General features: G+C 36.8%; 1 protein-coding gene across 1 annotated transcript in view; it reads right to left on the bottom strand.

Moving 5' to 3' along the window:
* Bank1 (B cell scaffold protein with ankyrin repeats 1) overlaps positions 1 to 24,071 on the bottom strand; it is a 281,067-nt gene that overhangs the window by 210,622 nt on the left and 46,374 nt on the right. The window contains exons 4-5 of the mRNA XM_017796375.2: positions 23,431 to 23,569; positions 13,482 to 13,621 (exon numbers count right to left, since the gene is read on the bottom strand). Of these exons, the coding sequence (XP_017651864.1) occupies positions 13,482 to 13,621; positions 23,431 to 23,569 (279 nt within the window). The remainder of the gene's footprint in view (positions 1 to 13,481; positions 13,622 to 23,430; positions 23,570 to 24,071) is intronic.

The raw sequence follows: 24,071 nt of genomic DNA on the forward strand, positions 1-24,071 counted from the left end.
TGCAGCTTGACCATTTATCCCCTTCAGACATAGAATAATCTATGTAGCTGCTCTAGTCTCCAAATTGGTGCCATTTGGGGAGAACCACTCAGCACTCAAATGTTCCACTACTTCATGAAAAATAATGTTACATAGACCAGCATTCTTTGTATCTGCGTTTTGTCATTGTGTGTGTGTGTGTGTGTGTGTGTGTGTGTGTGTGTGTAAGGTAGCTAATATATTTATTTGATAAATGGAGAAGGAATTAGAGAAAAGAAGGAAAAGAAAAGAAGCTAGGATTTTTTGTACTTCACTAAAACTGGTAAAATGGGGATATCAGTAGGATCTCTCTCTCTCTCTCTCTCTCTCTCTAAAAAACAAAACAAAACAAACAAAAAAGTATGTTCTCCTTCATATGTGGATCCTAGCACCAAATCCTTATGAGAGAGTATGTTATCACACATAACTACAGGAACCAGGATAATGAAAAGGAACCAGGGAGGTAAAGGAAAAGAAAAATTAATTCAGAAAGAAAAATGAAAACAGTGACTACAGGTCTAGAATATCATTGATTGCATTAAATATAAATGGTCTGAATATACAAACAAAAAGCCACAGACTGGTAAATTAATTGCTAAGACTTAAATACTTGCTTACTATAAGAAAGTCACTTCAAATAAGCAAGGCAGGTAAGTTGAAAACAGTAAATAGAACAAAGAGAAGCAAGATTAGATGTTAATCTGATATATGTAGATATCAGAGATGATAAAATTGTAGGAGATATAAATGAATATTTTACGACATTTTTAAAACTCAATTTACCAAGAAGAAATAGTTTCTTTAAAATGTGCATGCATCAAAGAACAAAGCTTTAAAATATGTGAAACAAAGAAATCACAGAACTGAAAGAAAAAAAATAGTCAAATCCACTATGATAGCTGGAGACCTTAACACTCCTCTTTTGACAATTGATAGTATAGACTGAAAATTATCAAGGACTTATAAAATGCCAACCTGCCATTATCTATTAATCTAACAAACCAGTAGCCAATAAACATATGCAGACCACCTTATCTGATAACATCAGGAAATACATTCTTTTCAAGGGCATGTGAAACATATATATAGCAAGTTGGCCACATCTTAAACAACTGGGGCTGGAAAGATAACTCAGTGGTTAAGAGCAATGGCTGCTCTTGCAGCACACCTGGGTTCAATTTCCAGCACCCACATGGCAGCTAACAACTGTCTGTAACTCCAGTTCCTGGGGATCTGACACCCTTTTCTGACCTTGGTTGTCACTGCATGACCCGAGTGAGCTTGCATACATGCAAGCAGTGCACTCATACATATAAAATAATAAATAAAAACTTTAAAATTTTTTTAAAGATTTATAAAACAACTGCCAAATTATTTTAAATGATTTAAAGGACTAAGAGTATGTTCTATTATCTCATGGACTGAAAATAGATACTCATTATAGATGATAATAGCAAAGTTTCTGAACATCTAGAAACCAAATGACATGCTCCTTCAATCGAAGAAGAAATCTGGAGAAAATAAAAACTGCATTAAACGGAATTAAAGTGAAACACAACATACCAAAATCATGGAAATTAAAACCATAAAAGCAATAGAGGAAAATAAGTATGACAAATAAGCAATTTTTTAAAAACTCAACATACACAAATTAACAAAGGATAATGTTACACACCCTCGAGACCAATGGATAGTAAGGAAGGAAAGTGCTATATACACAAATTTTACCAAAACTTACATAAAACGGACTCATTCTTTAAAAAGAGTTAACATGCAATGCAGTTCCTCTCTATTATCATACACACATGTTGGGTAAATGCATCCTCTGAGGAAAAGGCAGCATGGTTCTAGAGACCTAAGCTTAGAAACAGAGTGCACACTGGGAAAAAGAGGAGGAGTCAGCACCATTTTGGGAGCAAGGTGCATGGTCTGAGGGGTGAGCCAACGCTCGGATCGCTGGCGAACTTCAGGCAGGACATGGCCCCAAAGAGAGGCTGTGGGCAGATCTCAAAGGTTAGCCAAAATATAGAAGATGGACTATGGGGTTCATGTGTTTGTAAGCGACCCTCTAAACTTTGTTGGCAAGCACAAATAAATATTCTTATTCCTAAACTGCAATTTAAGAGGAACATTGTGATGGTTTCCTTACAACAGCTCTCTGTGGGATTCCAGAGAGGGATCACAGGTCTCTCAAGGGAAAATTTAGTGCAACAAGATGTGAATCTAGAGTAGTATAAAAACTGAAAGTTTAAACATGAACAAATGTTCCCCAAATATATTTATGAAATACAGTAGAAAGCCTTGTATTGGATAGATATTTACACAGCAGCTTTCCTGTCTAAAAAGTGAAAATAGCTCCTTTTTTGGATAAGGGTTGAGGACACTAACTGGAGATGGTGGCACTGAGAGACGGTACTTAAAGAGACATTAGGAATATATCACATAATGTCAGCAACTGATCACTTCAGGTGACTGCAGTGATATGAAAGGACACATGATGTGGGTGCAGACAAGAACGCAATGAATAGACTCAGAGTGTGAGTAGCAATAACTACCATAAATTGCGGAAGTTATTTTTCTCTGCCTGTGCATCTTGCTAGAAATCAATTTTGTTGACTTTTTTCTAGTCTTCACATAATTTACCTCTGATGTTTAGATTTTATGTTAAATATTCACATTAATAGAAGTGATAGTTAACAACATCCTCAGTCATGAGTGCTCAGTCCTAAATGAGACACCTCTATCAACTCATAACCCCACTGAGGCCCATGGAACATCACAGAACAGGAGGCTGTTGTTGTTAACTGCCATATGGGTGTTAAGAACCAAATCCAGGTCCTCTGAAAGAGCAGCTGCTAGTACTCTTAACTGTTCAACCATCTCTCTAGCCCCCCGTATTGATTGTTTTAGTTATTTTTAAAAATTTATGTATGTGAGAATTTTAGCTGAATATTTGAAGTGTACCATGTGCATGCAATGCCCATTGAGGCCAGAAGGCTTCAGATCACCTGGAACTGGAAATGTGACAGTTGTTAGCAGTCACGTGGGTGCTGGAAATTGAACCCACATCCTCCATAAGAGCAGTCAGTTCTTGTCACCTGTGAGCCATCTCTCCAGGCCTGAATTTATTTATTTTTACAAATATTTAAGGGCTGGAACAATTGCTCATTGGGGAAGCTGCTCAACCATGAGATCCTGAGTTCAGATCCAGCAGTCATATAAAAGCCGGGTCCAGTGTATGCATCTGCAACCTCATGCTGAGAGGATAGAGACCTGTAGATATTGGAGCTCATCCACTGAGTGAGACCCTATCTCAAAAAGTATTGTGAAGAGTGACTGAGCAAGATGCGAACATCAACCTCTGGCTTCCACATGCATGTGTACTCACACACCTACATGAACACACACACACACACAAAATTATGTTTGACATAAGCAGCATATACTTGGAGAAGCTGACTCTATTCTGACTCTCCAGGTTAACATCATTACCCAGATTCACTGAGTTTCAAGTACAATGAGCCTTTATTTCTTGGGCTATCTCTGGAAGCATGACATAAGGCCTTTGTGTATGCTTTTTAACTGAAGCGCTTTTATAGTCTTCTCTTTTCCCTCACTTTGTTAAACCTAATTTATCCTCCAAATCGCAATTCTAGGTTCTTTTGCTCAGTGACACTGTCCCTGATCTCCTGATGTATCTCTTTATAACCTAGTTACCTACCAGCTTGACATATGTGTGTGCTATCTCTCAAATCAATGACTGCCTCTCATTGTAGTCAAAGAATACGCAGAACATCATCATCAGAGAATGGTTTTCTCTAGACACATGATTAATAAATATTCTGAGTGAAGGAAAGCATGAATGAGCTCAAATAACCCACCTATCAGGGTCCTCTGCTCCAGCATCCCCTGACACACAGTCACAGACCTTTCTGGATGAAGTTGGTAGACTACGGATGAAACATTAACACATCTGAGAGAAGCAGGCATCAAAGGCAGTGGAGGGAACTGAATGGACAGAAGCAAGATGACCAGTTCTGCTCCACATTAGGAGACCAGATCCAGAATAAGTCAGAAAGATAGTGTCAAAACTCTTTTAAGAAATTATGCCTTCATTTGTATAAGCCATTTGTGAAAGGCATTTCTTTGAATACGTCAGTGTTAGTCTTGTTCAAACTTTTGTCTTATTTTATTACATACCTACAGTAAGGTCTTACAAATTACTGTTAATAGGAGATGAAGAAGAGGAAAGTCAGGGTCTTTAAACTTTGGTTAATTCTTAAGATTAAAGAAAACATTTCAGCACTCTTGCAGAGGACCTGGGTTTGGTTGCAAGAGCTATGGATGGTTGTCAGCTGCCATATGGGTGTTGGGAACCAAACCCTGGTCCTCTGCAAAAGCAGCCAGTGCTCTTAACAGCTGAACCATCTCTCTAGCCTTGAGATTTTTCTTTTTAAAGAAATTTCTCAATTTGTGAATTTGAGAGAGTAGAAATGTGCAAGAAGCCATGGGATGGGGGGAATCAGACTGTAAGAGGATTAAGCAAGAGGGAAAAGCTGGAGACATCAGTTTTTGATTTATGGAGACATGGGGAAAATTGGGCAATATTTGTAGAGGCTGAATTTGGAAAGGGAAAACATTGAAAGTGTTAAAGAAACTCTTGTTTGTGATTTTTAAACTGGATTGATGATCCATTTCTTAAATTATAGGACATTAAAAGACTAAAGTTTAAAAGAAAACATTAGGGAAATAAAGAGCTTCTCAGAATCTTGATGAATTTGATACTTTTTTCCAAAGGTCACAGAACAAACTGACTGCAAGGATACTGTAAGGCAAGAGAGAGCAGGAGCGCACAAACCAAGAAGCTGCAGTGTCATGGACGATGAGGGGAAAGTTCTATCCCAAGACTCAATTTGGAGGCTGGAGAAGCGATTATGAGCGACTCCTGCACTTCCAGGGCCCGACTGTGGTTCCCAGCACCCAAGTCAGGTAACCATAACCACCTGTAGCTCTAATTGTGTAGAATCCAACACCCTCTTCTGGCCTCTACAGGTGCCATCCCAAACATACACATATCCCTCACATGCATAAATAAAAATTTTAAAACAGAAACTGAATTTGGCTAATAGCATTAATTCCTGATTTTTTAAAAAAGAAATCTTTCATTAAAGGGCTGGAAAGATGGTTCCGTGGTTAAGAAAGCACTGGATGCACTTCCAGAGGATCCAAGTCAGTTTGGTTTCAGGCACTCACATGGCAACCAACAACTCCAGTTCTAGGGGCTCTGATATTCTCTTCTGACCTCTGTGAATAGTGCACACATGGGTGCACTTACGTACATGCATAGAAAACACTCATATAGATGAAACAACAACAAAAACAACTTGCATTAAATTAAACAAGAAAAACATTCACTCTGTCTGTTGAAGGGATTGTGAGCAAAAATGGCCTATGTTGGGATTTGCCATCTGAGCTGAATAGTTGAGCAGACTGTGGTTGGTGAACCTCTGGGGAGACATTTATTAGAGGCCAAGTTTTTTTCAAAGATCTACTTCACATAGTCCCTAGGTCTTCATTTGAGTTACTGTAAGAAGGCAATTCATACGTTCTAAAAGCAAATTAGCATTCCCAATGGTGAGCTGCTTTTTTCCCTTTACTGTTGGTTCTGCAACTGTTATTATACAGAGACCTTCAAGATTGCGAGGTGCCTTCTAAAAATTGCAAACAAATATATTTTTGTTGCAAGGATCTGATAATCTTCCAATTTCCAATGACTTATTAATAATTGGAGGCTTTCTGTTAGAATCAGTTTCCTTAATTTATTCTAATTTTTTATTATGCACAATGGCCTCAATAGTGCATATTTAACTGTATCTAACATGTGTTTTCTTTCTATTGATTATTATTCAATGTTCCTATGGTTAAAGACTGGGCCCTCCGAATTAGTAAAAGCAGTCTGCTCTTGAACAGGGTTTATTATAGGTGGAATTCACACTGGCGCATGGTGAACGTCTGAAAAGCCTGCCAATGGCAGGCCAGGCAAAGAGCAGTGCACATAGGAATCATGAAGTTGGTTTGGCTTGGGATAAATAACAATGAAGGGAGTATTTTTTCCCAAAGACTAAGCAGATATTATAAGAAGTCCTCTATTCTAAAATATTCTACACAGAGAAGCTAAAACCTATATGGTCCATAACTGTGAGTAAACTGACTTGACTCCTGAAAACCAACAACATCATTGTGTTGATGGCTAAATAGCTGTACTCATAAATGTTTATGTTCTCCCTATACAAGCCCTGGATTAGTTGTTTTAAATAAATGGCTGACTGCAAAAGTAATTTGATTTGTTTGATTCAGTGATTTGGGATTGAGGTGAAACAAAACTGTGTCACCATTAACCATGCTTTATCTGTTTGCACAGGTGGAAGCATAACACAGAGGAAATGGCACTTATTTTATCAGCAAACTGCCAGCTCCAATAGACATGCTTTAGTCTTATTGTTCAATCTTGTGAGGTGCACAGCGGTAATTAAAAAGGAAATCCAGAAATAGATCTTCAAATTGTCTCTTTCGTGGTGATTTCTCCACTTCTTTCAAATCTTTCATTATAAATAGGAAAAAATAAAATTGATGGAGGACATATTGCACTCAAACGACCTCTACTTTTTCCAGAGAGAGAGAGAGAGAGAGAGAGAAGCACAGATGAAAATAAAAGAAAGGATACACGGATATACAGCTTTTGTCACTGAAGCTGAAGCACCACACTGCCTGCTTATGAAAAACACATGGGTCAAGAGGACATAGTGAACACTCCAGAAAACACATGCATACATACATAGCAACTGATTGTTAATAAAAGCACCGGAAACGTACATCAGAGACAGGAGAGCGTCTCCAATAAATGGTGCTAGGAAGATCAGACATCAACACATAGAACATAACAAGACCTCTGCATCTCGTCATACCCCCAGATCAATTCAAAATGCATTAAAATCGTACATAAAATCACTAAAAAAGTAGGAAAACACATCAATATATTGGTAGAGGCAGTGAATGTTTTGGATAAGACGCCATAGCCAACAGAGCAAAAGTACAAAGAAATGCATAGGCGTGCACCAAACGAAAATGCTTCTGCCCAGTAAAGACCGTAGCAGAGCAAAGAGAAAACCTTCAACACGGGAAACTGTATTTGCAAACTATTCTTCTGATAAAAGACTAAAAACTGGGCTGAATAAAGACCTAAAAAACTTAAGAAGAAAAATTTCAATTAAAAGTGAGTAAATGGTCTGAATAGCTATTTCTTAAAAGACGACATATAAAAGGTCAAGAATCAGATGAAACAAATAAATGTCACATATCAGGGATATAATAATCAAATCATAGTGAAACATCTCACTACAGTTGGCATTATAATTACAAAAGACAAAAAAAACAAATGTTGAGGATATGGAGCAAGGGGACTTTTGTGCACTGCTGGTGAGAATGTAACTTACTCATGTCATTTTGGAAAACAGCATAAAGTTTCCTCAAAAAATAGAATATACAAATACATTATGATCCAATTTTGTTAGTTGGTATATACCCATAGACACAAAACCATTACAGTGAAGAGATGGCTGTAGCCCCGTTTATTGTAGCTCTGCTTATAATAGTCAGGATATAGAATCAACTTAGTTGCTCGTTATAAGTGTGAAGGTAGCTGGGACAGAAGAATGTGGTTCAGTGGGTCTTAAAACATATCTAGGAGATGTTCTTGTGTCTTCAGCACAGTGTGATGGGCAAAGTTCACAATAGCCTACTAAATGTTGTGTGAAGGACTTGAAGAGAAGAACTTGAAGTGTACAAATGAAGAGGTCATGAGGAGATAGAAAAGCTAATTGCCCTGATTTTATCAGTAGGCTCTGTACGCAAATGTTGGGATATTATCCTCTGTTCAAAAAACATGCATAATAATTAGATTTTAATTTTGAATAGGAAAAAGACCCGCCAATACATTTAAAAATCAATCCTCTTGAAAGGAGAGTGGTTATACTTCCCAGTACAATTAAGGCTTTCCTCTGAACATAAACTTATGGGATATTGAGTTTTAAGCAACTGTTGAGATCAAGAGTTCTAGATTCTTCATTGTACATCTGAAAAAAGTATTTGAGAACCAAGGAATCCCAGCTCCTATAAAGTAAGTGGTTTCCATTTCAATAAAAGATTCAAATTCCAGCTCCCATCCCATCTAAGATTCTCCTCTGTCATGTTGCTACTATCCAGAAAAAAGCACAATATGCAAAAGAACGCTAAGATATCAGTTATTTTTAGATAACTGCATAGTACATGTCCTTTCATAGGTCACCTATAACAAACATCTGCCATCCAGGGTTCAGGGACCATTGCAGAAGAGATGGTAAAAACAGTGTAAAAGCCAGCAGTGGTAAAGATCGCAAGGAAACAGACTTTTCCAGACAGCCGGGAAGTTTCTCATAAATTTACAACAATGGTGACAGCATACACAGGACCCATGCAACTCAAACCAGACAAAAACCCAGCATAGAACTGGAGAAATGGGAAAAAAGCCTCAACCTTAGCTAAAAAACTATTGGCAACTGATGGCTACTGGGAGGAGAGTTGGTTTTCTTCAAGGGAGTGATGCAAGATAGATTGGCCAGGCTCCAGTGGATGGATTCACATCAAAGGGCATTTGGGGACACAAATGTGGCTCGATAAGCCTTAACATATAAAACAGAATGCCATGAATTCCAGGGGAGGGGGGTATGGGGATTACAGATAGGAGAGTGGGTCTAAATATCATCAAGATCTATTATATGAAATTCTTCAAAAAAATCAATAAATCCATAAATAAACTAAAGTTCTGTTTCCCTTTCTGATTATGGAATCAGAAATAAAATTTGATTATGCCAACAAAAAATTCAGAAGAAAGGTAAGACAATTCTGTGTGTGAAATCAACGACAAAATACATTAGCTCATAGACCAGTACTGCGGTAAGTTTAGAGCAAACTCTTCATCTCTCTGGGATAATACACTTCTGAGAGTTCATCATTTTCTAAGCATCGAATTCCTTAGTTCTATATATGAGCCACGATGTACTTTAAGAGTACATTTCTCTTGCTATCTTATTTGCATACTTGTTCTATATTTTTCACTAATTTATTCAAATAGTATTAGAGAGGAAGTAGTCACTTGAATTTTCCCCCATTCTCTAAAACAACAAATACTAGTTGCATTCCACATGCAAGGAAATAACTGTGAGAAAGACGGTGATTCTACAAGATGAAAACCATAATGCCGGCTCCTTAAAGAAGTGTATTGGGAGGGAGGGAATCAGTGAAATGTGTTCTGACATGAAAGAACACAGCCGCCTAGAAGAACCCAGGAATAGTTAAGAATTGTCCACTAAGAAGGTGTAGAGGAATGCTTCCCTGAGGGCTGAGTCTAGAAAACAGTTGATGAGTTTGAACCTTGAACCTAGGAGTTTGCTGCAGCGAGTGCTCTTGATAAACTTGGAGACGCACTGCATTTCTATCTTCTATCAAACAGGGCTGATGAAAATAGGAAGATTTGTATCAGTCTTTTGAGAGAGACAAGAACCTAATGGAAAATTCCTGAAAAGGGTACGGTTCCCAGGCTCTCTCAGTGAAGAGAACCTCCTGAAGAATTATTTAAAGGAAACAACTCCTAATGCAAGCCTAACTGAATAATGAAATTACCCTTTAAAGAAATGATTAACATATGGAAGCACATTGGGCAATTTCTCACAATACTAGCTTCTGACGTCTGTATCTTTCCTCACTCTAACACCATGGAAGATGCTCATGGCAGAGGTAAGGTGTTCCTCTTGGCAGCTGGGAAACCAAGGGAGAGAGCACAGAGGCCGAGGACATGGTCAATCCTTGTAGAGCACACAGCTAATGACCTACTTCCTCCAGAGAGGCCAGAACTCAAGTTTTCACCATCTCCCATCTTGCCATCAGCTGGCCTTTGATTAGCAAGTGATCTTTGGGTAATGTTTTTACTCCGGTTCACGGCAACTTCTCATACCAAATATTTGTAAGCAGTGAGTCACAGGTTGAATAAGATATACAACGTTATAAAAAAAGAAGTGAAGTATACCTAAAATGAGGACGAAAATAACATTATATATGAAGTAAAATATTTAGCTTGCTGCTCTTCCAAAAGACTGAGTTCTGCTCCCAGTACCAATGTCAGTTGGCTCATAATTGCCTGTACCTTCAGCCCTAGAGGATCCAACACCTTCTGGCTTCCATGTGTACCCACATATATGTGGCAGACACAGAGACATAAAAATAAATAAAAGTAATATTTAAAAGTTTTAAAAATCTTGTAATGAATAGGATAGGAATATTTTGATTAATAATTGTAATATTCTTTCAGTATTTTGACCTAGTTTTGCATTTATACTTTATCTAGTAATTCCTTTACAAAGTTAACTTTTTTGCTGTCCCCAAGACACTTGTGTAAATAGGATGAAAGTCTCACAGGAATTAATTATCTCAGTTAAAGAGAAATTATTAGTATTTCTAACACTAGTACTTGAATCTTAATTATCATCCCAATTGAAACTTAAATTTTTTTCCTTTAAATATCTCATATTTTCTATTTTAATTGGTGCTCCCTTTATGAGGCTCTGTGATGGGATTTTAGCAGTTATATCTTCTCCCAAACCCAAAAGATGATGAAATGATTTAAGAAATAATTAGAAGATGAAATGATTTAAGAAATAATTAGTTCATAGAGGTAAAATATTCTACAACTTAATGGACATCATTAAAATAAAACAAAAGCAGTTTTTCATCAATTCTTTATTAAAATTCACAGAAAGACCATTTTCCTATATGTCCAATAGCTTTAAAATGAGATATAATATCTCTAATTATGAATTTTAGGAATACTGAAAAATAAGACCCACAGATTTCTCATTAATAATCCTTTCCTTAAATTCATACCAGATTGAGATTATTATATGTCCAATAGTTTTTAAATGGCTATAGAAGGATCTTGTTACTAATTTCAGGATTATTGAAATCAATCCGCCATTGAACTGTGTTGGAAAGTTCAAAGTACTTCTTACAATATGCCATTTCAGCCAAGTAGGTAGTCTACTGAAAATTCACATTTTCTGCATAGATTCTCAGAAACACACAGTAACTATTGAGTAGGAATATAATGTATGTTGGGTTTCGAATATAGCTAGTCAGTGGACCATTTTCAAAATACCCAGTTTTCCCAGGGTAGTGTCAGAGGAATTCAAGAATAGTCACTACAATGTTCTATACTGACAGAAACGCACAATTTGCACAACTGACCCTGAAACTCACCAAAGAAATGTCTCTGCAGCAGTTCTGCATCAAACATAGAGTCTGCCTTGCACTATCCCAATGAGCAATGAGTTCACAGACAATGTGCGCAGATTTAGAGGACCCCAGTTCACACTAGGGCTAAGACTCTAGGGAAAGGAGATGAAGTGCAGCCTGATCTTCTCTGACAGAACTCCGGCTGGTACCAGAGCCTAGTTTCTATTTGCTCCTTAATCTCCCAACACTTTCATCACCTTGATGACAGCAGCAAAACCCCCAGACCTATGATTCACTTAGGCACATTAAACCTATTCTCAAAGCATCTCTCTCTGCAGCCAAGCTGGAATAGCTCTGTCCCTGGAGACTCAGCCCTCAAGCTGACAAAGGCTCTTTCCTGATGGAAAAAAAGCTGAATCCTGACTCCAGTCTAACTTTTTCCTCTCACCAACCCCTCAGCCTAGTGCAAGGAAGAAATCCTAAAGAGCAGTTGCAACCTTTGCTCAGCTCTCATTACAGACACGGTGAAAAGAAGACGGCATTTTCTAGTTACCTACAATCTGCGTGAAAGGAAAGTTTTCATTTATTTCAAGCTGTAGAAGAAATCATGACTTACATATTAGTTTATTCAGAAACTTGTCCAGGAGTTGTACATTACATTTACTTTTCACTATGTACAGACTTCTCTGTAGCATTAAACCCCGATATGAAGCCAGACTTTTTCTTCTATACTGGCTGAATACAGAGAATGTATCACTCTTATTAAGTTTTCGGTTATGAATAGAATCTTTTAGTTCAGGGCAAGGTAGACAAGAAAATGAAACAATCTGTATTTCAGGCTATTATTTTTGTACCTACTTGCAAACATAGTATAGACATTTTGTCAAATGTCTTCAGATTTTCCAGTTTGACAAATGGTATTTCACTTCCTGTCCTTTGCTAAGACATTTTGCATTGCCTATTGTTCTAAAGTAAGTCACACTTAAAGAAGAACCTTAAAGAAATGTCACACAAAATGCATAAAGCCTCCAATGGAAGTCGCATAAGGCTCATGACAGCCTGTCAATATTGGCTTCATTAACAGTTTTATTTCAAAGCTACAGGGCCTTTCCATGGTGAACGTGAAGCTCACACTGTGAGGCTGAGCCATCCCCCTCTTCCCTCCTACTCTCTGTGTCCTTGTCTCCCCAACAGGACAACAAAGCAAAGTCATACTTCTAAGTGTCAAGTGGCCAAAAATGTTTTGTACCTTCCATATAGCATCAGATCCTATAATTATAAAGGTCTAGTTAAATTAAAATGATATTTCATTCTGAAACTTGATGCAATAAACACACATATGATAAATTTCCATATTAAGCAAGATTCATTTCTATTAAAAGTGGGTCAATTAATAAAAATAAAATGTAGAAACTAATCTAATGACTTGAGCATCCTGAAGTCTCTTTAAGATTCATCCATATACCTGACACAAGTAGGAACAAGTCCCAAACATGGGCTCTTAAAGGAGGCTAGAAACGTATCACAATCCCCACTGCTAAGTAAGAATTTCCCACATGAGAGAAATAATAAAGGGTTTCTTCACTTCCTTGCATGCTACACAGAAGGTTTTGGTCTATCTAGAATTCTTAATAAAGGTTGATAACTCAATATATTTTATTTTCAGTTAACAGTGATAAATGAAACTAAGAAAAGCTTGGAAATGCCCATGAGAAGACAAATGCAAGATCAACACCAGGTGCTCCCTGTTTGGTAGTAGTTTGTTTGCCTGACATCTTAGCAGTAGCCAGATTTTCTTTTGTTTTGTGTCATTCAGATCTAACTAAAGAAGTCCATTTCTCAGGGGCTCCTTTGGTTTGCTCTCTTTCATTATCTGCTCTGTAACAGCCTTAAAAGAGCCTGTCCTAATAGCCATTTGTAAGGGACTGTCTCCTGCTGACATTATCTGTAATGACCGGATCAAGGCACAGTTATTCGTCTGCATCTCCTGACCACAGAAGCCAGCTTCTTCCCCTCCTGAGCATCAGCAGCACCTTCACATTCCATCAGAATCCAAACCTTATACCAAACAAAGAATGCTTTTCTCCTGCATTAACGCTTTAGCTTATGTTGGGATTAGCTTGCTAGTCAGGTAGACTTACCTGGCACAAACGGTCTCCTGGATCTGACTCTCTAAATGCACTTTCCATTGGTTTTGCTGCTGAAGAGTACTTAATCTCTGTTGTGGCCTTAATGAGCCCATCACAGCGGATGTTGACAGCGACTGAGCCAGCAGGAAAATCTTACAAAACACAAACAGGAGTTAAGAGCTGAGTATTACAAACACATTGTTTTATCCTACCTTCAAGAGACTGTGATGACAGTCTCTAAGACGTCATAGCACTTTGTTAGTTTCTAGCACTTAAAGTATTTTTCTATTTAGTACTTAAAAATCACAAAATCGAACATATAATTTTAGATTAAAATGCTTAGAGGATAAAAATGTATGTCAAAATTATACTTAAAACAGCAAAGAACTAAATTATTTTACTCTAATAATGTACTCACATATAAGGATTTGGAGCTAACATCCCCAAATGAGAGAGAACACATGTTGGGTGTTTTTATGAGTCTGTGTTACTTCACACTATCCATTTACCTGCAAATTTCATGATTTCATCTTTCTTTACTGCTGAGTAGAACTCCATCGTGTAAATGTACCACATTTTCATTATCTATTTGTTAGTTGAGGGACATTTAGGTTGTTTCCATTTCTTAGTTATTGTGAAAAGAACAAGAAACATGGATCCACAATTATCTCTGAAATAGGATGAGTCCTTTGGGTATATTCCAAGGAATGGTATTACCAGGTTATACGGTAGATATATTTTTAGTTTTAGAAAACTAGAAATATATCTACCATAGAGTTCTCCACACTGCTTTCCATAGTGATTGCACCAGTTTGCAATCCTACCAGCAGTGAATGCTCATTCACCTTTCACCACATTCGGTATTTGTTCTCTTGATCTTAAAATGGTTTTGATTTGCATTTCCCTAACTGCTAAGGATTTGAGCACTTTTTATGGTGTTTCTTAACCATTTTATCTTTTCTTTTGAGAACTCTCTGTTCAGATCTTTTCCCATCTTTTAATTGAGTCACTTGTTTTTTTGTTTTTTTGAGTTCTTTGTATATTCTAGGTATTAATCCATTCATATATACAGCTGGTAAAGTCTTTTTTTATGTGTTTCCTCTTCACACTATTGGTTGCTACCTTTGCTGTGCAGAAAATTTTACGTTAATGAGATCCCACGTGTCAACTGCTGATCTTATTTCCTGAGCAACTGATGTCTGACTTAGAAAGCCCTCTCCTGTACCTATATCTTGCAAGGTACTGACTATGTTTTCTTCTAACAGTGCTTCAGGATTCACATTTAGGTCTTCGATCCATTTGTAGTTGAGTTTTGTACAGGGTGATATGTAAGGGTCGAATTTGAAGGGCAAATTTTAACAGCGTTCATTGAGATATTTCTCAAGTTCTTCCCAAAAATTGTCACTAGAAATGTAGAATTTGAAATAAGTCATTGATTAAAATATCAACAGCCTTGAACAATCTTGAAGGTTTAAAATCTCTTAAAGTTTAGTGCATAAAGACATTAATATACCACTTATAAGGGCCAAATTTGAAGGACAAATTTTAAGAGCTTTTGACTAGATATCAAACTTGCATTCTAAAGAGGATATATGCAGAAAAGTATTAGTATTGTCTTCCAAAGAAGTGTTCACCCAGTAAAGCACAAGAGATGCCCCAACAAAGTTATAAAACACACACATGACCTTGGAGTTGAAAGGAGGCTGGTAGGGGCAGACCCAAATAAAGTCAATTTCAGGAGGTTTTACATAAGGGATTTTTAATGTCAGATTTTACTCTATTATGGGGTCATGGAAATTACTTTGAAAGAAAATATTGATATTTTTATTGGGAAACTCTGAAAAATCATTGGCGATGAGTCATGAGCAATGATGAGGTTTCCTTGGCAGTTCTTTGACATAAATACAACATTCTATGTTCTTTAGACTCTAATGTGAAAATAAACAGATTTATTTCCAATATTTTAAGTCATAGTTGACTTAAAACTTCCCCATTGCATCGACTGACACTGATGTTGCTTTTAGAGTAACCTTCCAAAGAGCCAGCCTTTGAAGTGTAGATTGTGCTGTATATGTTTTCATATCTGCCCAGTGGCAGTTACTAAATCAAGACCTGATTACTATCCCACCTATATATCAGAGAGTATGCCTTATGGGCCATTTGTGAGGTCCTTCTTAGTAGTATTTTATTGAATTGGGCTTTTCATGAATTCATGAATTGGTCTTTTTATAACACCTCAAACTGCTTGAGGAAAATTTTACTTTGAAATGAGCTTGCTATGATGACTGCATTTTACAGCTTTTCAGTAAAAACAGAGATTAAATAATTTAAACACACATAGAAGTTTAGTAAATAGTTCTATTGCCATCTAGACTGAAGTAGACAAGTAACCTCCAACACTAGAAACAGCAGATACGGATCACAAGCATGGCTTTGAGAGTCAGCTGTAAAGAAAAATGTATGGAGCTCTGCCTGCATTGACTGGAACATACAAGGAAGATGTGATTGAAGGATCATATCTAAATCTCAACGTGTAGGTCATGCAAGAGTCCTTGTATGATTTTTAAAAAGGTAATTATGAGATTCTTATGTCCAAATAATGAAATTCATGTACTTTTTTTCAAGTTCAGAGTATTTGCAAATTAAATTATGGTACAGTACAGTCTTTGTCAACTCTTCCTTTCTCGACTGTCTTTCAGATGAAGTACAAATAATTTGTGGGAAAAACAATCCAAAGACAATTCTGTAGAGTAAAACTATTTCACTAATTCCATAAAAGAAGATATTTCAAAACTTCACTAATGTGTGAACCCCCTTATCTTGTGTTTCTATTTTCTGAGATGCTGTGTTCCTTCATGAACCCGGTTTAGTTTTTTTCCCAGATGGTGAGCATTGAATGAACCCACCTAGTGCTGCCATGGTAAGACAAATCGACATGGCTCTGCTTTAATGACAATGCTCTGTACCTTAAAAACATTGCTAATGCCTAAATATGAATCACCTTAAAATATTTTAAAATTGTTTTCCTGTATTACAATATCTAGAAATCATAACTTGATAACAGAAGTCTGCATGCTTCTTTCCAAAGCAAGTTCAGCATAAAAGTAGCAGATCCTGAAGTATTTTTCATGCTCTTTTAATGAACTATGAATTCGTAATTTCCATTATCTAGAGCACAGTTTCTTAATTAATAAAGAGATTCAATATTTTTGTTCATACATTATACATCCCTTTCAACTTTTAATTAGTTGTCTCCCTGCTGTGTTGGTTGCTTCATGGCAGTGCCACAGGTATCTGAGGACTACTCTCTTCTGCATAGAAATTCGTTTATATTGCTGGTTGAAAGTCTTAACATGTTTTTGTGAATTTAGATATAAGCTGGAACTGTTGTAACTTCTTTATCTATGGATGCCTGCAATGGATTGATGAATCATTTCAGCTGTCAACTTGACATATCCTGGGAGAGAGAACCTTAACTGGGGAATTTCCCCTATCAGATTGGCCTGTGGGCATGTATTAAGGCTTTTCTTGATCCTTGAGTGATGTGGGAGGGCCCAGTCGACTGTGGGTGGCCCCACTCCTGGGATGCAGTTCTGGGTTGTATAAGAAAGCAGGCTGAGCTCAGTCCCAAAGAGCAAGCTAGTAAACAGCATTCCTCCATGGTCTGTGCTCCAGTTTCTGTCTACAGGTTCCTGCTTGAGCTCCTGCCCCGGCTCCTTCATTGACGGATTGTAAGCTGAAATCAACCTTTTCCCACCCCAAGATAGTTTTGAGAAGTGTTTTATCACAGCAGTGGAGAAGCAAACTAAAACAATGCCATTAGCAAAATATGGTTGCTGAAAAATCAAATGATTACAGATGCCTCAAATGATTGAGCTGAACACAAAGGTAAGAAAGGCCTACGTCTATTGTATTTCCAGTGTAGGAGGTTACTGTTTACTTCAGTCTAGAAGGCAAACAGAAGAAATCCCAAATAGATGACATTCACTGAGGTAAAACAAAACAAAACAAAAAAAAAACTCAGTCTACAATGTGGAAGTTGGTCAGAGGGGAAGAAAGTTACCCAGGATTTCCTCCAGCTGAGCATCATTAAAGAGAATATTTAATTTTCTTTACCTTGTTACCAGCTGAAAACATCTGGATGTAGTGTTGCCTTTTACAAAGAGTCAAAAAACAATGATTGAGTTTCTTTAATAGACGGCAGCTCAGACCATTCTATTTCCCTTCCCTAGTAGGTAAAACATTTGGTTTCTCTGTCTTACAGAATTTTTCTCTGTCCTCAGTTCTACTGAATATGATACATCTAGGTATCAGGGTCATCTTTATATATTCATATTGCTTTGTGTTTTTTGAGCTTCCAAAACTTGTGTTATGGTGTCTTGTGACTAATCCTTGTAAGCTTCTTGTGTTTTCATCTCTTCACTCTTGTATTTCAATGACACGTGTGTTATACTTTTGGGGATAGATGTTTTGTCCTTTTAAAAAAACAAACAAAAGAAAATGGGTGAGTCGTATGTATTTAAATTTACAAAACTGTCTCTAGTCCCACTTTGTCCCCTGATTCTTTTCTCAACTGCATCCTAATGAGCCAATCACAAGGACACAGACCAATCTGACTCTGACTTTGGCCTTCCCTCGTGATTATTTCTTAGCATTCTCCTTTTGAATGTTTTTGTACCATTGTCGGCCTTTTATATTAGCACCCTTGACATTTTACTCATCCTTACTCGAAGTGCCCTTCCTGATAATTTGAACACCTGTGCCATCGCTGTCTGAACGAATATGTGCTTTGTCTCCTTACGTTGTGTTTTACCTTACCTTTATATATTTTGTAAGTCTTGGTTGAAAACCAGACATGTTAGATAACATGTTTGGAAATAAGTAGTCTCATAGTGAGTAAATTTATATAAGTTGGGTAGGTGTTGGGCTATCTTTAAAGTGGGCTGCAGCTGCATCAGTTAAAGCTTTGATTAAGTAAATTCATTAAGCTTTTCTCATTAACCTACCCTTTGTTAAAGAGATGTCAGTCATGTCCCTTATGAATGATGATGAGAGACAGGGCACCTTTCCATCCCTGCACTCCACCACCTTATTTTTCTCATGAGTTCAAGGAAAGTGACTTTTAGTCTCTTTAGCTTCATATAAGACTGGATGTGGCAAGCATTGCTTGTAAAACCTCTGCTCTCTTGGGAGATGGCTAAGAGGGTAAGAGCATTTGGAGGCTTGAATTCAAAGTGTTACCCATATAAAAAAAAAAAGAAAGCTGGACCAGTAACCCCAACATTGGAGAGCAAAGAGAGAACTTGTCTCAAGGCAATAAAGTGGAGAGAGATAAAGAAAGATGCCTAGATTCCTGCTCTGGCCTTGCTTGCACACACACATTCATGTGTGTGCTCTACACACATGTACACAGACCACCACCACCCAGAAATAAATAACATAAAATAAAAAATAAAAGCTTTGTTCTGGTTAGGAATTAAGAGCTCTGAAAATAGACCCTGGAGCCATTTCTCCAGAGGCACATCCCGCCCACATGCTTACACAGTTCATGTAACCATCTTGTATAGGGCTAAACAGCAGTCAGAATCTCAAAGAAAGTCTGTCCTCAATTTGCACAACATATCAACTTAAAGAGGGCTTGTAGAAATTTATTAGAAGAATTGATAGACATTGGCTTATTAGCTTGCTGTAGATATTTTCCTAACCATGTAGGCAATGTTATATTCTAGTATTGTCTTGGGAAATATGGGGTAGAGCTTCCTCCTTTTCTTCTTTTATGGAATTAGTGAAATAGTTTTACTCTACAGAATTGTCTTTGGATTGTTTTTCCCACAAATTATTTGTACTTCATCTGAAGGACAGTCGAGAAAGGAAGAGTTGACAAAGACTGTACTGCACCATAATTTAATTTGCAAATACTCTGAACTTGAAAAAAAGTACATGAATTTCATCACTGTCTTTGGACATAAGAATCTCCTAATTACCTTTTAAAAAATCATACAAGGACTCTTGCATGACCTACATTTGAGATTTAGATACGATGCTTGGATCACATCTTCCCTGTATGTTCCAGTCAATGCACGCAGAACTCCATACATTTTTCTTTACAGCTGACTAACAAAGCCATGCTTGTGACCTGTGTCTGCTGTATCTCTAGTGTTGGAGGTTACTTGTCTACTTCAGTCTAGATGGCAATAGAACTATTTACTAAACTTCTATGTGAGTGTTTAAATTATTTAATCTCTGTTTTTACTGAAAAGCTGTAAAATGCAGTCATCATAGCAAGCTCGTTTCAAAGTAAAATTTTGACATTTTCCTTTTTTATTTTAAAACTTTAAGTACAATTTATAATGATTTGTCTGCTAAAGTATTTTTCTTAAAAAATGTACATAATGTGGAATGATCAAGTCAGGGTAATTAACATTTCTATTAAATACATAGTATCCGCTTGTTTTGAAAGGTGGTATTTCTTTTTAAAAAATTTTATTGAGCTTTTGTACATTGCATAAAACAGTTCTTGATCAAATTTAGACCTCCCTCCCTGCATCCATGCCTCCCCACCTGCTGGACCTCAGTGCTTTCTGCCATACATGTTAAGTCCTATCCAGTCAAACATTTGTACCCAGATATCCTTCTGTGCAAGTTCATCCACTGGAGTCCTGTCAGCCTATCTAGAGGTCAAAAGTAAGGCCTTCTCTCCCTCACCCAGTAATAATCAGTCTCCAACAGTTGCCAGGCTAGGGCCGGCCTACCACCTATTTGCCTTGCTCCATTCTGGGCCCTTGTCTGTTTGAGTTGGCATGAGTCCTGTGGTAGATGCCACCATTGCTGCAAGGTCACATGTGCAAGTTTCCAGTGGCCTGAAAGCCTCTGTTTCTCTATGTTCATGGATCAACCCTGGCTCTTACAGTCTTTCTGCCCTTTCTTCCACAATGGTGCTTGAGTCATTGGTGAGGTTTAATATTGGTCGCCTTTCTAGGGATACACACTCTGCAGTCTCTTACTCTCTAAAACTAGGCCAGTTGTGGCCTTCTGTGTACATACCCTCTGTTGTACAAGGAAGTTTTGCTGATGAGAACTGAGGGATCCACTAGTTTTCTCTCTATCTCCTGTTCTGCTATTTTCCATGAACCTTAGGTGTAGAGGTTTACTGTAGCTATGCCAGAAAGATGAAACTTCTTGATGCAGACTCCTGCAATCCTGCTGTTCTACAGAACATTGGAACCATTTCTGTTCCTTCAAATGCATCTTGGTAACCATTATCCACTCACTCTCTATCCATCCTCTTTCCCACCCTTCCTAGTCTCTAGCAATCTCTAGTCTACTCTTCACTCCTATGTATAAACTTCTTCAGATTCCAAAAACGACTGACACCACGTGATATCTCTTTCTCTATTTGTTTTATTTCACTTAAAATGTTCTCAGTTCCATTTGTGTTGCTATGAATGACATCTTTGTTTATGGCTGAATAATACCCATATAGACACATAAATCAATTACACATTTTCTTTACCCATTTTCCATTAATGAGCACCTAGGTTGATTTTCTGTCTCGGCTATCATGAATAGTGCCGTCATAAATATGAGAGCATGGATTTCTCTGATAGTTATTTTACCTCTTTTGGAAATGTACCCAGTAGTGGACTTGCTGGTGATTCAGTTTTTGAACAATTCCTTGCTGTCCATAATTTTATATTATTACATCCCCACCAGTGGTGTAGAAATTCCCCTTTTTCCATATTCTTACTAGGATTGTGTGTGTGTGCGTGTGTGTATGTCTGTGTGTGTGTGTGTGTGTGTGTGTGGTTTTGATAACAGGCATTCTTGTCGTGGTGAGAGGCCACTGTGGTTTTGACTCCCTTTCCTGATGAATAAGGATGTTGAAGATTTTAGCACATATTTATTGATTACATATTCTTTTAAGAAATGTATGCTCATATGATTTTCCTATTCTTAATGGAACTATTTTGTTGTTGCTCTTGAGTTGAGTTTCTTATATGTTCTGGATATTAATCTCTTATCAGATAGTTTGTAAACACTCACTCCCTTTCTGTGGGCCATCTTTTCACTCCGTCAATTGCTTTCTTTGCTGTGATTTTTAGTTTAATACAATCTTATCTATCTATTTTTGCTTCTCTTTCTTGTATGTTTAAGTATCTAATCAAAAAATCTTAGGCCATCTCAGTATCTTGAAGTGTTTTCTAAATATTTCCTTCCAATTGTTTCAGAAACTTTGACAAATGTCATTCTTTGCTCACTCCTTGGAATTACATATACCCAGCCAAAAACCCTTAAGGAATGTGAATAATTTTATTTGACATCTTGATCTGCTATGTGGGAAATATTATTTAAGTGCTTCTTAATTTGCAATATTGATTTTTCTGTAGTGATTTATTTTAACTGGATTTAGTTTGAACTCTGGAACTAATTACATTGAAATTATTATTCATTAAATCATTTAAAGAATGTGATATATGGTAATAGGGACTTTGAACATGAAAGTATAAAGAAGAAAGAGACAGAGAAAGTTTTCTGCCATTTCATTTCTGCCTATGCTTGACCCTAACAAGAAACAGTGTCTAAAAAAGTTCTTCAAAGAGGATTTTTCTTCTTAGAATCCAGTAAGTTATGCAAAGAAATCCATAGAAGAGATGTTCACTTTGAATAAACAAAGTGGGTCTGTAGATATAAACAGACTATATGATCATTAAATTCTAAAAGTAGAAAGGTATTTCATGATGTATTTAATATAATTTTTAGTCATAAATATTTTGTATTTCCATATTTAAAATTTTAAATATCTTTTCATATCAAAGCATTTATAAAATATGTATTATGAGGTTGTACATAGTAATTTTATTTTCTGATTATATAAAACATCATAAAAACAAGTAGTCTTACTTTAAGATTTATTATTTTTGCTATTATTATTTTGGACTTTTGAGATAGGTTCTCCCTGCAGCCCCAGCTGGCCTGGAATTGGCTATGTAGACCAGTTTGGCCTCTTGGTCTCACTAAGCTCTTTTTGCTTTTGCCTCTTGAATGCTGGGATTAAAGTTGTGTACTATCATGCCTGGGCCTGCTTATTTCTACTATTTTTAATTTTGTGTATGTATGTGTCTCTGTCTGTGAGTTTGTGCACATGAGTCCAGGTGCCTGTGGAGGACAGAAGAGAGTGTGGAATCCCCCTGGAGCTGGAATTACAGCTGTTTGTGAGCTCCCTAACCTGGGTGGCAGGAATCCAAACTGGGCTTCTTCAAGAGTAGATTTGCCCTTAACTACTCGGCCATCCCTCCAACCCTAAGCAGTCTTACAATTATGTAAAAGCTTTAAAAAAGTATTATATATTTCTGATTTTTTACACTTGTTATCAACAAACGTGACAGGATCGTCTTGAATTTATCATCTAGTATATTTTACTGAGGTATAGACAAAACTGGGTAATCAAATTGTTAGCTTCACAAATAAGATAAGAAAATGATGGAAGCCTATATGCAGATTAGAAAATACCATAGAAAATACTGAAAAAAGAACTCTACCTTTACTGGACAACCAAAAACTTATTCAAAGACTTGGGGAAAAGAAAGGAGAAGGAAAAACAGTACGTTCTGTAACAAAAATCAAAATGTCTGCTAATCCTAATGCTGCAATAAAGGAAATAAAATTCCATATTTAATTGCTGTTTTATATCAAAGTGCTCTCTACTGACACATTAAAACAGTATGTGCTGTTACTGGCTGCCATTTCCCTACGTGGCATACAAACTAGGACCTGATGATTTACACGATCTTACTTTTGAAAATCCAGATTAATAATAACAAACTTGGATGTGTGAAAATTAACACAGGAAACACCTGCAGAACAAAATCCGTTTCTGTAAAGACGCGAAACAACTTACCATAAATTCAATGAAAGGAACTCGGGTGACGTTTTATATGTACCGAAGCATAAAAATTCTTACCTAAAGCTTTCATGTGCCAGACTGTCTTATTCCAAAGGGATGGCCATGCTCTAATGCATTTATTATTTGATATAAATTCAACTTCCAGAGTTTCACCAATTATTTCATCTTTCAACAGAATGAATATCTCACCAGGATTCTATAAGGTGAAAAAATGCCATAGGTTAAGCAATTGAAGAATTTTATCTTAACCAAAAGGCCCATTGCATTTGCTAGTAATCAAGGTCATATACTCTCTGTAAATCCATCCATTTTGTTTGCAGTTTTCATCATATTCATATATAAATTTGCAAATGTGTGACTCATTACATTTTAAATTTATTACTTTCATTCCCAAACTATATTTTACAAGTGAAAATTTCAGAATCTGAGTGCTCCCTTTTCTCGTTGCTTCCTCACCCACCCATCCAGTGGCTTCCCACCTTAAGGTACCATAATCATTTCATAGGCCAGCAGGGCTACAGTAATTAAACTAGCGACCACGTCTTTTTCTAAGCACACTCCCTTGGCCCTTCAAAGGTATAATTTTTTATATATACATATTAGATACATGAGAAGACTTAAGGAATTTAACTTTATGATTTCTTACAATTTAAATATAGTGAAAAATTTTAGTATTCTTTAGTTTTATATTTTGTGTA

This window comes from Nannospalax galili, unplaced genomic scaffold (genome assembly GCF_000622305.1).
Source record: "Nannospalax galili isolate Female #2095 unplaced genomic scaffold, S.galili_v1.0 scaffold189, whole genome shotgun sequence".
NCBI lineage: Eukaryota > Metazoa > Chordata > Mammalia > Rodentia > Spalacidae > Nannospalax > Nannospalax galili.